The 15,060-nt window shown below is 43.8% G+C and overlaps 1 protein-coding gene across 4 annotated transcripts in view; it reads right to left on the bottom strand.

The window, feature by feature from the left end:
* dmxl1 (Dmx like 1) overlaps positions 1–12,993 on the bottom strand; it is a 29,182-nt gene extending 16,189 nt beyond the window's left edge. For all 4 annotated transcript variants that reach the window (XM_085910757.1, XM_085910759.1, XM_085910758.1 and 1 more), the window contains exons 1-23: positions 12,620–12,993; positions 11,424–11,578; positions 11,009–11,134; positions 9,727–9,804; positions 9,357–9,435; positions 9,153–9,273; positions 8,929–8,995; positions 8,672–8,856; positions 7,228–7,417; positions 6,729–6,885; positions 6,402–6,578; positions 6,054–6,292; positions 4,929–5,622; positions 4,287–4,408; positions 4,048–4,137; positions 3,571–3,673; positions 3,355–3,474; positions 2,791–3,009; positions 1,470–2,686; positions 1,084–1,342; positions 710–846; positions 440–626; positions 214–324 (exon numbers count right to left, since the gene is read on the bottom strand). In XM_085910757.1, coding sequence (XP_085766883.1) covers positions 214–324; positions 440–626; positions 710–846; positions 1,084–1,342; positions 1,470–2,686; positions 2,791–3,009; positions 3,355–3,474; positions 3,571–3,673; positions 4,048–4,137; positions 4,287–4,408; positions 4,929–5,622; positions 6,054–6,292; positions 6,402–6,578; positions 6,729–6,885; positions 7,228–7,417; positions 8,672–8,856; positions 8,929–8,995; positions 9,153–9,273; positions 9,357–9,435; positions 9,727–9,804; positions 11,009–11,134; positions 11,424–11,510 — 4,765 coding nt within the window. In that variant the 5' untranslated portion in view covers positions 11,511–11,578; positions 12,620–12,993. The remainder of the gene's footprint in view (positions 1–213; positions 325–439; positions 627–709; positions 847–1,083; positions 1,343–1,469; positions 2,687–2,790; positions 3,010–3,354; positions 3,475–3,570; positions 3,674–4,047; positions 4,138–4,286; positions 4,409–4,928; positions 5,623–6,053; positions 6,293–6,401; positions 6,579–6,728; positions 6,886–7,227; positions 7,418–8,671; positions 8,857–8,928; positions 8,996–9,152; positions 9,274–9,356; positions 9,436–9,726; positions 9,805–11,008; positions 11,135–11,423; positions 11,579–12,619) is intronic.
* Between the last annotated feature and the right edge of the window lie 2,067 nt (positions 12,994–15,060).

Genomic DNA, 15,060 nt, shown 5'->3' with positions numbered 1-15,060 from the left:
CAGAAGCTAGCTTTTATTTACTTCCATCCCTACACAGTAACTAAAAGAAGAAGGGGGAAAAAAAACCCCCCCTGCTATGTCCAGTTAGTTAAGAGGTAAATTAGGACAATGGATTGACTTTGAATCAGGGGGGAGTAATTACAAAACGAGTGGGAGGGCAGTTTGTCTCAAGGGGGACATTATACTTAATTGAAGGCCACTCTGTCGCTTTACCTTGCCGGAGCAGCTGCGCTCGGTGGGCCAGTGGCAGAGAGGTCGAGAGGAAGGTGTGTAGTCTGACAGCAAGCAAAAACTTAAGGCCGCAGTCATCCAGCGTCTCGCCGCCTGCGTCGAAAACAATCAATAACACGTTTGAAAATATTGCCACAGGATGTTGCGGACTCATCTAAGTCGAGACTATCGATCCGATCCGTCTTGTGCTCTCGTTCCACCGCAGTACCTTTGCTCTGGTCCTGGTTGTCTTTCAGATCCGTGCTGGTGGTTGCGATGGTGTCGGCCAGTGCCATGAGAGACATCTGCTCCATTCGAGTTAGGCCCGGTAAACTGGAGTGCAGGAGACTGCTGGACAGGACTTGGGCATGCTCTGGGCCAAAGTATGTGGGGCTGTACTGGGACAAGTCAATGACCTACAGGCGAGATACAAGGTCAGAGTCAATCAAAATGGAATATAATCATTTTTTATAAATGTTTTTTTTTACGAGAAGCGGACCTTGTTCCCAGCTTCTTCTTGCTCATCTTGTTCCAGAGGATCCAAGTCTGCAATGCTGGGTGTGTGAAATAACTCATCGTAAGCGTCTGTGTGACTGGATCCATGCCCGCTATCACCACTCACACTGCCCACTTTTTCTACGGGATAACAAAATGGAAACTCAATTACGCGAGACATTCACCTCTTGCCAAAGTCCCCTACGGCCAAGCTGAGAAAACGGATCAATTGCATTGCAGTATCACCAGCAAAGACAGTTGAACACAATATCTTCTATGATTACTATAGTGTGGCCCTAAATGACACGAGGGAGGCTAAAAGGACAACAAAATGCTACATTTTCACACAATGTGAATGGATTCAGAGTGAAGACTGACCAGGCTTTGAGGGTGTGTCCTCATCAGATGCAAGAAGGGCATAGAGAGGAAGAGGAGGAATGGAGCTGATCTCTGTATAATCCGGTGTGGAATTCTCATCTTTGCCAAACATCTTCCTTTCCCTGGCGGTGCTCCCACCTGCACTAATAGTTCGAGAGCGTACGCGTTTCTCCGAGTTGGTGGTGTTGTCTTTAAGAGCCACGACTTCCCCAGCGATGCATTTGACCAGGTGGGAGAGGATGGCTTTGGCACGGTGAACCTTCGGTGACACACAAAATCCATCAAAATTGGAATAAACAACCCGTGTATCCATTATTATTTCCATATACCGACATTTGAATGCGAAAGCACCAAAGCAAAGTGCTGCCGTGATGCAATACACTCACTTTTCCTAGATCCATGAGCTCCAGTAATTGTACTGGGTGGTACTGGGGCAGCGTGGGAAAGAGCTGGTGAGCTGCTTCAAACAGTCCGGAATCTTCCATCTCTAGGGGAAGGTCGTAGACTGTTCGCTTCCCGCTGAGTTTTTGAGCCAGGCTCATCATTGACCTGGTCAGGGCTTTTTTAGGAGGGGCCAGTAAGGATGTGGGAGGCCCAAGACTGAGCCCATCTTCTTGGCTTTGTCTCACGGCTGAGACGATGGAGGACACACTGCTGAAGATGTCCGTGTCCTGGCCAATTGCGGCATTGGGTTTGGGCGGTGCCGGGGGCTGCCACTGGGAGTAGACGTGCATCTCACAGTCCATACCTACGACCAAGATGCCATCGCGTACCCACGAGAGGGAGACCGGGATGGGCGGTGAGCCTTCAACAGAGGAGACCAGGTCGACCGATCGAAGCAGAACCAGGCGCGACGCGCTTTGGTCTCCGCTGCCGTCAGATGTCAGGCAAAGCTCGGGAGGCTTTCCAGACAGACGTCCAAACATATAAATCTTTGTCCCTATGCCAACAGTCAGAACATGTGACCCATCTTCTTGAGAGACCCAGTCTAAGTGAACTAAACTCTTATGAGTAGAACCGAGGCAGTGCTCGTTAGGCAGAGATAAATCCGGAGACGAGGCGTTGCTAACATCCGTTTTATCCAAGACTATCGTCTGCTCTAAAATCCACTGTGAACCACCTGTGGATTCACACTGGAAGATGGCGATGTAGACCAGCTGTTCTCTGGCGCTCGCTAAGGAAAGGCTCGGAGAGTCATTTGGGCTTTGCTGCACGGTCACGCTCGGAGTGATGTTGTTGTGGTACAAATACGGTGAGGAAGCCAGGGCGGGAGGGAAAGTCAGAAGCGTGTGAGAGTTGAGCTGAGGTGTCAAGTTCAGAGGTGGGTCCGGCTTGGTGTGCCTGTAGGCGACTGCCATTCGTCCCGTGTGACAGCAGCTGACCTGAACGGGACGACCTGGCACGCTCACGGCACTGCAATTGGGAAGCCTCTCTTCCACCAGTAGAGGCCACTCCTCCCACTGATACACCAGCTTGTCATTGCCGCAAGTCTCGGATCCCGTGACGTTACACCTCCAGAAGCGCACCTTTCCGTCGGAACAGGAAGTCGCGAGGAGGTATGGCACACGGCCAGCTGGCAGAGAACACGATGCACTGAGGTGACCTAATGGGAGAGTCGAGAGAATAAGTTCAAATCATCGGGACCGAGCGCTGTTGCGAAAAGCAACAAAATAAACAGGATTTTTTTTTTTTTTTTGAACAGCTCACCTGCTGAGGGCGTAACGCTGATGGCCTCCACCCCGACTGGCAAAGGCAATTCTTGGCTGTAGAGTCTTTGGGTGGTGAGGCCGAGGCGACACGCGCTCTGCAGATTGGACGTGCAGGCTTTACTCTTCTGAATTATCGGCGAGCTGAAGGTATCAAAGTTAAACTGAGAGCGGCTGGTTGAAGCAGCTGTGGGGGCGTCTCGCGGGGAGAAAGTCTCGTCTGCGAAAACAGCAAGAGTCAAACTAACTTTTTGATCAAATCTTTCTCAGACATCCAACAGAGTTGCTTTGATCTATTAAAGGATGTTTGCTAAAATACGCAGTTCGCCCAAAAATGTGACGATATCTGAGTTATGAAAGTTAGGAATTTTTACGATTATACATACGTTAATTCCGAGAAATGTATTCCACATATTTATTTTTCCAACATTGCCATTTCTCCAGACTAAAATATGAGGTCCTTTTTGATCAAAAAAGGATTAAATCATAAACTCATGGATACAGTATTTACCTGGTACATTTGACTAGATATGGTAGAGTCTAGATAAACGTAAACAGTACACACCCATGGTGACGGGTTTAGCCGCGAGATGAAGATGCCACATCTGTAGGAGGGACTGGCCACTTGGGGTTAATTCAACAACCACGAGAAAAAAACTTGCAGCAAAAGTGGGCTTGTTATGACCTGCGGGAAGCGCAGAGAATATGAATACACTGCATCCAGAGATAAAGACCTACTATTAAAAAAACATCCCCATGAGATATTAAATGTTGTCTATACCGGGACGAGATGAATCCGTCATTTCCTGCCAGTTGCCTGGTCTCTCGTTGCCGAGTATTAGATCCTCCTCAAATACATGCAAGAGCTGTGTCTCCTTTCCCTGCTGTAGAGGACAAAAGCAGCCATTAAAATACAGACGCTTGATGACAGGCTTCATCCGCTGTGCGGCAGATCTACGCTGACACACAACGTGTTAACATTACATACACAAACGGGAAAACAGAAATGCTTCAGGGGACTTAAGACATTTGTTGTTTTTCTTCATGGTTGACCTTTCACAGAGGATCAAAGTTTACTACTGACTGTTTCATGCCACAAAAACAGACCGGCGACTTAAAACGTCTGTGTTTGCGCAAAGACCTTTGCACAGACATATTAAATATCTGTCAACTTAATGTGCATCGTTTTTTGGACTTTTTTTGGACCGTATAGAGTATAAATAATACTGCGCCCCAGCATGCAACAATGTTTACTTACAAAGTCGGTAACGGCATCCAGCTCAATGATACACCCCGGTTTGGCTGTCGACTGCTGACTGACGATGTTGAACACCTCGCCGACATATTTCTAAAGTGAAATGGACGCAAGTGAAGCAGCAAGCATTCCCAACAGAAACAATAAAGTATCGCAATGTTTCTGCGGTGAGGTCCGACGGGAGACATAGATCAGATTTGTGTACACCCTATGGAGTATGAAGTGGGCTGGTGCAAACTTACTGATATCTCAGGATTGGAGAGCTCGCTGAGGAGTTTCTTGGCTTCAATAACGGCCTGATAAAGCCTGAGTGAGTGGCCGTCACTTGCGACAAAGCAGGCGCTGGGAGAGTTACAATAAGCACCTGAAAGCGGAGAGAGGATTACATGTCTTTCTTTCAAATGCCATCTTTCATAGCTGCCATTTATACTTTCAAATGAAATTTTCAAATCAATGCTAGAGAGTGTCTCGTTCAAATCCCCTGAAGGTCAGGGGAAGGCCAAAAGTAAGTTGATGGATCTCTTTTTCTGTATATCTGATGATATTACAACTATGGCTGGAGGGGAGGAGGGGGGGGGGGTGGCGGGTGAAATGTCTGCCTCTTAAATCCTACTGCAGAAATATTTTTTTGGGAGATATTTATTTTAAAATACATTGTTTGTTGAATTATTGCCGTGAGGGCACATCTGAAGTATTTGCAAAATCAATGCTTAAAAACTACGAATTAAAAGCCACTAACATGAGAAAATGGCATCGATTGGGCGGAATGGCTTAAGCGTCAACGGCAAGTAAAGCCATTTAGGTACCAGGCAGTGGAAAAGGTGTCGTCAAAGTCATGAAGCTCATCCTGCGCAAATTGCGGTGATAAAATAAAATGTCCGTACCTAAACAACTGCTGGGGATGAGTGTGGGCAGCCAGGCGACGTTAGCAAACGCTGAGGCGTGAAGAGAATTGATCCGGGCCAACTCAGACACTCCCCCGGACAGGGACAGCGGCCCCACGGGGTCAACCCTCCACAAAATCAGCTCGCTGTAGATTGCGTTTGGATCCTGCGAAACGCTACCAAGGGACAACCGGCTGGACCGTGAGCCGCGGGAACCGAAGGAGACCTCTGGCGGGGCGAGGATGCTGTCCACCTCAGGGGACCGCAAGGCGTTGTGGTGTGAGGTGGTGAGAAGCAGAGGCAGTACAGAGTGACACGCCAGGTCGTTTAGGTGGAAGCGGTGGCCGCAGTACCTGGACTTGTGAGACACACTGAGTACCGTGGAGAAAGCAGAGTCTTCTGCAAAACTCACCCCCCACTGGTTGAGGGAGCCGTCATCATGCTTGGATATCATCAGCACGTTGGGAGTGAAAATGCTCAACCTAAGACTGCTGCACGGTGCCACTTTCACTTGACGGCCATAACTGATGAGCGCCGATTTATTTTGGGGCAACGTGTTCCCGGGTGGTCGTTGTCTGCCGTGTTGGATGGCTAAATCCACGTTCTTGTTGCAAGCGTACATGACCACACTGTGACTGAGGGAGATGGCGTCCCCGGCGGGGAAGGCCACGGGGATACGGGATACAAACGACACCTGGGAGAGAGACCAGGACAAAATAGGATCAAATAAAACTTGTGACTCAGCATGAAGAGGAGACAATAAATGTGACAAAGCTGACTGAAAGTCCTACGAACATTATTTCAGATTTCTTGAATGACAAAAAAAAGAATCAAGAGAAGACTGAAAATAAGACTTTAAAAATAACATTTTGTATGCACGGAAATAATATTCAAGAATAAAATCTGACATTCTGAGTGGCATATTTTGTGACTGACGGCTATAAACTCAATATATTCACATTTCACATCTAATCCAAATGCATGAAGGGGCCAGAATTTTGATGTGTCGCGTATAATTAGGAATGCAATCATCTGACTGTGTGGATTAAAAGAAGAGCTCTCTTAGATGTCAGCTGGTTTAACATCTTGATTGAGTGGAGCAATTTCTTTTCGCGAGGCAAGTACCTGAGCTTGTCTAAACATTCCGGGATGATATTCATCTAGCCAGTCCACATTCCAGACCAACAGAGAGCCGTCCATGGGATGGATGCTGAACAACATGTCTGCCCCTTTGTTCCACTCGTCCAAAAGCACGTCCACGTGGTGCTCCGCTGCTGCAAAGTGGGGCTCCGTGACATCGGGCCCTTGAGGGTCACTTGGCTTGCTCGTCACTTCGTCGTCATAATTGTCTTCATTGCTGAGCTCTGAAAGATGAATGAAGACCACAAGCAAGACAAAAGGAAAAAAACAAATGAAGAATGAGAAAGCAAGTTTTCAAAGGCATGCTCCTTTAAATGGATGTTAACTCTGTACCTTGATGAGAACAATCATTCTGTTGCTCCAGGCTGCCGCGAAACTGTTGCAGGAACACTTCCATAGCTAAGGTGAAGTGAAGCTCTTTGTTGTTGAGCCAGTGGACAATGAAAAGACCTCCTGGCTCCTCATCCTCCCCGGCACTCAGGGACGATATGGAGGGAAGCAGTGGAATGTCTGCATTTGAGGGGAAATGATAATGCAGTATACACAGAAAAAAATAAAGATGTCAGATGACTTTTAAATCATAAGACAACTTCCATGCTAAGTTACAGGGAGGCAAATTCTGAGAGATTCAGCTTGTGACATGGATGGGATGAGTCCAACCTGTGGCAGGGTTGATGCTGGCCGCTATGTGAAAGTGACAGAGCGCATTGGCGTGGGGAAGGTTATCGGCGCTCTTATTGTGGCTGGAGTGTCGGTTTTGGTTGTAGGACAGGCAGCCGGAGAGCGAGGGCTGTGGCGTATCCCGAAAAAAAGCAGGCTGAAAAAGAATACAAAATTACAGCGAGCCCTTATATTTAGAAAGCAGTAAAAAGCTTTAAGTTGTGAATAAGTAATTAATGACGGGTGCAGTGCAACATGGGTGCATCGCGCTTCTGTCAAAACAAAAACATTCTTTGGAGATAAGGTCATGTAGATAATGAACTGCTTTCCAAATCAACAAGTCTTTCTAAAAAATAATAATATTGGGGAAGAGGCATTCCCCGCCTCTTTTTTTTTTTTTTTTTTCCCCCATATGGAGTGTTTATCAGCGTGGGTTTAGATGACACCCCCCCCCCAATGGATTTCAATAGATGTCACTTGTAAGTGTAAAGTTGCCTACTTCCTGAGCTGTCCCCGCTTGCGTTCTCCCATTGCAGATACTGCTGGAAGAGCTGGCACATCTTTTAGCGTCGCCGTGCTGGTTACCATGGTGACCCACTAGGAGGCTGTCCGCCGGCAACAGTGTCTCGGCCCAGAGCCGACACACACTGTCCTTACAGCTGGTGAGCAGGACATTACACACTGAACCCCTGTAAGGAAAGAGGAAAGGTCAAGCCATTAAAGAAGGTCAGTGGGGTAGAAGTCAAGCGCTTCTCACAGGAAGACACAATACAACCACACAGTTTTGGAGTTCAGTAAACATCACTACATTTTCAAGAATGCTTGTCCTCATTATATTTACTCCCAAGGGCAATTAAGAGTCTTCAATAAACCTATCATGCATGCTATTTTTACTGGGATGAGCGGAGTATGATGTAAGCTTCATAATTAAAAATCAATAGTTTTATAAGATATTCCTTTCCTTTGTGAGAAATACTTCCAACAAAGTAAAAGAAACATCTTTTGAATGATCATATTTTCCTTTCATGGAAAGAATGATGACATCAATGATAAAAGCGTATTATCTGTATTATTTCAATTGCTCATCCAATGAGAATCTGTAAAATAGATGAGGAATGGCATTGTCAAGCAGTATTGGTAATAGAACTGGAATCGCTGAATTCGTATCAATCAAATATGAAAGATTAAAAAGTACACAGACAGGCCACAGTAGAAATGTGGGTGGGGCGAACAGAAACTCCTTCCCTCCCTCCCTTTTGTAAATTGACCTTAAAAACCCTCAAAGCCCTTACAAACCAAGCAAATCTAATATCCTGATAATAATCTAATCTTGCTAATATTTTGTACTAGAGAAGCAATATTCCTGAAACGCTCGGGGCTGAACATAATCGAGCCTAACCCTCCATCATGTGCTTGTTATGTTGGGTTTGTTCCCGCTCCATCTGAATCGCTAAACAGCTTAGTGAGCCTCAGGTTACTATTGTCAAGGCTAACTGGCTGTTTGGCTCTTGGCCCGACATAGCTGGCAAAGAGGCCGATGTAAATCCACGTTTTTGGCTAAAGTCTCAAAAGGAGAAGTGAGTCAATTCAAGTGTTAGGTTTGTTCAGTGGCACTCTCCATTGTCTCGTGCAAATTACGTGGAATGAATTAATTGTTCACTGTCACGTCCGGGAATGCTGCCCTGGGCAGAGTGCTTGGGCTCTCAAAAGAAGAAATAACAAACACGCCAATTATTCTGCTAGTGGGATGTGCTGTACTCTTCTGGGGGTCAAAGTGCTGCTCAATGTAACGAGGACTTGGGAAAACAAGTTCTTTTGGCCTAAGTGAATAAAAATCTCAAATAAAATAATAGCACAAAATACACGTGTTGAATGGTGAAGTTTTTGAACATCAGCACCAAAAAAACAGGAATGTTAAAATGCTATCGCTGCATTTTGCATACCGTGGCATGTACTTGCTGGTCTTCCTCCAGGAAAAGCCAATAACAGAACGTGGATGGGCCAGGTACACAAAGGAAAAGCTTATCTCTCCCTGGGAGTCCACACCAGATTCTGGAGGCATGAAAAGTCTGAAACTTCCAGACTTCCACTTACTCGTACTGTACCACACCTTCACTAGACAGTCATCCTGGGGGGTGGGGGGGAAACCAAGACAATTATGACCTATATTGACTCATCATAATCAAATCAGGTCACTTACCTGCCCTGCAGTAGCAAAGAATTCTCCATCAGGAGAAAACTTCATTAGACTGACTGGTGAGGCTGTCCTGTAGACATATAAAGTTATCATTTTAACCTCCATTACTTTGCAATGTCTAAATATAAATTTAACACAATATACTCCATGTAAGACCTTGGGCGGAACATATATGATTTGGACATTTATACCAAGGAAATAAATAATGAAGCAGCATCAGGACTTACTTGCTTTGCCAGATACACCTCCAAGCACAATGACGGTCATTTATTTGTGCCTGCTTTCCTTCTTCAGCGTCAAAATGAGACCATAACTGCAGGGAACTGGAGCCTGTTAAAAGCATGCTCCCTGCACAGATAAAAACACAGGCGCACGCTGGGACTCAAAAACAAAAATGCTTTTCAAACGTAGAGCGGGGCTATGTGGTGTACCTTTGGGGTGCCACGCCAGGTTATGCACCATAGACGGCAAAACAAACTGGCCAGTCTTCTGCCATTGGCAGTTCAACGTCTGTGCGCAAACAGAGGCTAATATTAGCATGTGCAATGTGACGCGCACGTGATCAGAGCACAGTGCGCCGCGGCTCCAGCTGTAATACCCGGAAGCAAGCGCAATCAAAAGAGTACTGTGCAAAACAATTAACAGACTTCCCTGGTGTTTAACAACATCTTAGTCCAGCGAGAAATAACAGTATGGCTTCTGAATTTAAGACTTGACGGTGCTTTGTCACAGCATTTCTATGACCTGAGGCTGAAGAGAGCTTTGATAGAAATTTCACAACACAATGAAATGGATACTTACTGTCAGTGACGTGTCTTTTTGATGGGGATACTGAACTGGCTCAAAAATGCATACGATGCTTCCATAGGAAGCTGCAATCTGTCGGCAGACAAAAATGACACACGTGTGATTTATCACAACAGGACAATATGAAACAAAGCGGAAGAAAACGGTGACGTGTACAAAGTTTATTTTGTCAGTGCTGGGGGACGTAGCGGGCAGATTCATGGATGACAAATTCTGAATACACACCAGAAGGCAGGCCAACAAGTTAAAAATGCCTCAAGCCTATATTAAGAAAATATTGAGTCAGCCGTGCAATGTCTATCATGCAAACTTCCCCATGAATGATTCATTCAGGACTACATGTGCTTTTCACAGTTTACAATTGTCACCAGACCTAATAGGTGGCATTTTCTATATAGCAATGAACACAAAGAACAAGACTCTTTCTAAAGCACAGGGCTCTGGTCATGAAGGCTGTGTCCATAACAATAATGTTAAGTGCATCATAAAGTGCTGTGCATGAAGGGACACAAGAACAATTGCATGGTGATCTTTTATTCTGATTTTAATCGATGTTTAACCCACAGTGAAATCACTTTACTCGCAATTATTATTCACTAAAGCATTCTACTTTAAAATTGGTTGAGAAATGTACAGAAGATACAGTGAAAATCAGAATGTATTGACAATAAGGTCAGGAAAACCTCAATCTTATGAGACTATAGATTAAAAAAAAAAAAACAACATATCTCTACAAGAACAGAGCTCTGATGCTAAAGTAGTTAATTTGTAAATTTTGAGAAAAAATATAAAATGTAATGTGATGTGAAAGAGTCCTGATCTTAAATGTCAATATTGGCTAAAGTAGTTATTTTGTAAATTTTGAGAAAAAATATCAACCGTAATGCGATGTGAAAAAGTCCTGATCTTATATGTCAATATTGGCTTCTTATATTAATAATTTTATAATTCATTTTATATCTAATAATTTTTTGGCATTAGAGTCACTGGAAATCTTAACTGTGGTGGGAATCGGGATACACAGCTCCTCTTCTTTTGGCCTTTTTTTTTTCTTTTTCTCTTTTTCAAAATAACTAGGAGCATATGACAAACAATGTGAAACTCGTGAGCATATTGATGTGGTGGAACTAATGCCATTTTTATGAAAATGTCTAATAAAATGTCAGTATGGCTTCTTTGTTACCTGTTATTTCCAGATGTGTCTCTTAAATATGTAAGGCCGAAATAATCCATCATTGAAAGTAATCAAAATGGCATCAACCGGGAAAGTCCCTACCTGTCCTCCCTGCAGCGAGCAGTCGACACATCCCACCTGGATATTTCCATGTTTGGCCCCTGGAATGATCTGGACTCGTTCAAAGTCACTGCCCAAAATGACCACGTCACAACCAGAAGCATAGGCCTATGGAGACAAACGAGAGGAACGGGCAAGGACGAGGTCAAACGAATACCTTGACATTCACTTTGAGGTGACACTTTTTGTGTCAATGGCCCCTTGTTTGCATTCAGCCTGCTATTAACCTCGTAACTCAAGACTTATCAGCCACAACCACTTGCGCCAACTGTAACTGTCCATTAGCCAAGCTGCTGTACCTTTACATAAGAATTATACTGAACTCAAATACCACTGTAATGATTGAAACAGAGCAGACTGGCTTGGAAAGAAATATGTAGAAATTACTGCAACCTACCGTGAATGGCACATTGTTGACACTCCCGACAGAGAAACAATTGTCCCCAGGGTTAACTGCCCCTGTGAGGACCTGATGAAGATTCATGGCCCCGGTGAATGCTCCTTCCCTCCTACTTCTTGCCAACAGTCTTCATCTTCATCCGTGGCCAGGCCCTAAGGGAGAGGGGAAAGGAGGCACCGATGAAGCCCGATGACATCAACAGAATGTTTTGGTAACTGTCAAGCTGACGCACCAACGGGAGCGTAGAACAAAAAGTACCAATGACGGTTCTTATCATCAAAAACACACCTGGGGAAGTAATACTATATCGCACATGGGGCAAAAGATGATAATGGTGGTTTTGTTTGGTTTCAGAAATACTTTCTACCTGAGTCCAAAGTCCAAACTAGGGCACAATTACTGCTTTGTACAATAATGCCTTGAAAACAGGAAATAAGCACAAGCAGCGTTTTGATGCGGTTCGCATCATTTATGAAAAAGCTTACCAAGTTTTTTTTTGCTTCTTCTCAAGCAACACAAGTCATCCTAGGTTACTAAGACTGCTACTGTATTAAAAGAACACAGAAAGAGGAACTAAAGTACTCGTAAGTGTCAAGAAGCAACGTAGACTGTTTCAAATGACTTACAGTTTATAAATGTTGACTTTCGACTGACTTTGTTCAATATATATCACTGTATATTGTGTTTTAATTGACTGTTTTGACTGTCTTTGTGGTTGTACTATTATGTTCAATGTAAAGCGCTTGTAACAGGTGCAGCTGTTGTGAAATGGGCTATATCAATAAAGTTGTATAGTATTGTATCATGAAAAAGAACTACCTGGGCTCAATAAAGGATGGAGAAATGGGAGTAGGTGTACCTAATGGAGTGTCCACTAATAAAAAAGGTTCTCGGTTTACATTGAAAGACGGCTTAATGAGAGAGATGCGCTTTACTGAACGAGAAGGTCAATTCCATGTCCTGCTTCCTGTGCAGTGGCCACTCACGTGATGCTTCGGCAGCACTACAACGCCGCACAAGAAGACATTTAACGCTTCACTCTTCACAGCCGTTAAGTCTTTTTAACAATGAGGCTTCAGAACCCGTCTTCAAACTTGGACTAAATTGTGTCGACTCAGCTGTCAAATTTAACTAGCCCCCCGTCATTGATAATCATGGGCTCATTCTCAACTAGATGTGCAACTTGTACTCACCTTATATTGCACTTTCTGACAATGCCCCGCCGATTTTAGATCCACTGTCAGTGCCTACTCACCAGAAAATGTTTGTATTCAGAGTTAACTATAGCTGTCCAAGCAAGAGGTTCGAACTAGTACCGATTTGGTCCACTCACTTAGCTAACGTTAGCATGCTAGCCCTCGGAAGCTCTCTTTTCAAGCTATCCGTAACACGGGCAGCTTTAGAGCAAGACTGACACATATTTAGCTCTCGAAAAGCCCCGGTTGCTTAAATTGTTGCTCCTTCCCCAACGCTAAACCACAAGGAAGGAGCCAACCTCTCCTCAAGGTTAGCAAATAGAAAGCTTCATAAGAGGAGGCGATGTTGGAGATGCGTCATGATAGTGACCGTGGCGCCGCAGTGCATTGTGGGACTTGTAGTATTCGCAGAGGCGCTTGGACCGGTGTCACGTGACATGTCATCCCAGTCGAGCCCGCGAAACAAGTAAAAATGAACAAGAAAGAGATGTTTGGAAAATTTCTTCGGGACAGAAAAAAAAGCCCGATTAGGAGACGGGAGAAGAAGAGGCTACGACGTCTAAGAAAAGGAAAGCTGTATTTCAAAGAACATTTCTAGAGTCCTACTTAAAATATGGATTTATCGCTACAGGTGCCTGACGCGCCAAGCCCACTCTGCATAATATGTGGCGACAAGGCAATGAAGCCTTCAAAACTGCTTTGGCACATGGAGACCAAGTATCGTGCATTAAAAGACAAACCTTAACCACTTCGGGTTGCACAAGTAAAAATGAAACAGAAAAATAAGTGTGAAAGTGTGTCTACTTGTGTTCTGTTGTAGATTTACAGTATATGTTGAATGATTAGTTTCATGGATGAAGTGAGAAAGGGGTAGTAGTCTATAAAGCTATGCTTCCTCCTACACCTTTTCAAGCAACGTTGAAATGGTCAGGCATGTGAAAAGAAAGGGTGATCACAAGATGTCACTGTTGTCTATTTTGCCGTGCATCTTGGAATACTTCATTTGAAGTGTTAATCAAAAGTGATTTCAACTAATGCTTGATAAAGTACACGATCGTGTGTACCCTATTGATATTTATTCTTTAGAAATTACACAAATATATGTAGAGACAGACAGACAGACCTTTCCCCAATTACTGCAATGATTCACACAAAAACAAAAGCAGTGCTGAGTTAAGAAGTAGTGCAGGAGGCTTCAGAACAATTCTTTTCAATTGGGGATAAATGGGAGCGACTTTGCCACGAAATAATTGAATGGCTGACACATCGTGACATTAGTGGAGGCTGGCAGCGTTTATTGTCATAGCGGTTGGATGATGAAAACAGTTGCGAAAGTAGGTCACATGATTGCTAAACATGTAGCTTTGCAGAATATGTGCACAAATATTTCCATGGTCGATCACTTCTGCTTTGTTTTCTGACCGCTGCCTGCCTGTCTGAAACGTAAAGCCATCATCATGAACACCGAGCTTGTATTCTGTGTATCTCCAATCTCTGCTTACACGGGTACAAGTTTTATTAGACAAGATCTCATAATGGACAACAGAACGGAAAAACTGCAAGCATCAGCCAAGTGTACGCACAAATAGTGGTGAAAACAGGAAGTATGGCTGGCTGGGGGGGGAAAATGAAGTTGTCAGATTTTTCCCTATACTACTTTGAATGATTATGTGAGTCCAACGGAATTATATTTTAGTGCAGGACTAAATCACAGTCATGCGATGTTGGTATACTTCATTCGTCCTACTTATAAATGGCATGCACGTGTATAAATAAGTTAGCATCAACTGTATATGAGTTAAAAAAGTGAAGTAAATCTACTTTAAAGATATAATGGTGAATGCATGCCATAGCTATTATGATCACAGCAACATATGACATACATTTGAACAATTAAGTACTATTCTGAGCAGCCAAACCGTCACCTTACTTATATGTTGCATTTTTTTGTTATCCCAGTGCACCTGGGCTGCCCCCTCACACACCAAAAAAATGTGTCAGGTCGATGTTAAAAAAAAACACCCAAATCTTCTTTTGATGTACAATGAAAATGCAATTAAAAAAAACACAAAACAACAAAATGATATCTTTTTTTTCTGTGACTAAAACAAAGACACAAGAGGGCAGTATTGAAGCACCTAAAATTTAAAACCTACAATCAATTTCTTGCAAGTCACCTCCGTCTAGAAAGTAAAATAACAAAAAAAAAGGATCTGGTTCAAATAAACCCAAAAGGCTGGCTTTTGCAACATTAAAAAAATTACTTCACCATAAATATGTCAATCTATCTAGATATCATGGACTGTAAGAAACTAAGGGATGAATCAGTTCTTCCTAATTCATTTTCTTCATGAGTTGCTCTGCGGTGGTTTTCTACCACGATCTGTCAAGTAATATTGATGTCCAATATGAGCTGTAATTACTGGATCTGGAGGTAC

The sequence above is a fragment of the Syngnathus leptorhynchus genome, chromosome 4 (assembly GCF_054491065.1).
Source record: "Syngnathus leptorhynchus isolate UIUO chromosome 4, UIUO_Slep, whole genome shotgun sequence".
Classification (NCBI taxonomy): domain Eukaryota; kingdom Metazoa; phylum Chordata; class Actinopteri; order Syngnathiformes; family Syngnathidae; genus Syngnathus; species Syngnathus leptorhynchus.
This window is presented reverse-complemented; position numbering and strand designations above follow the sequence as displayed.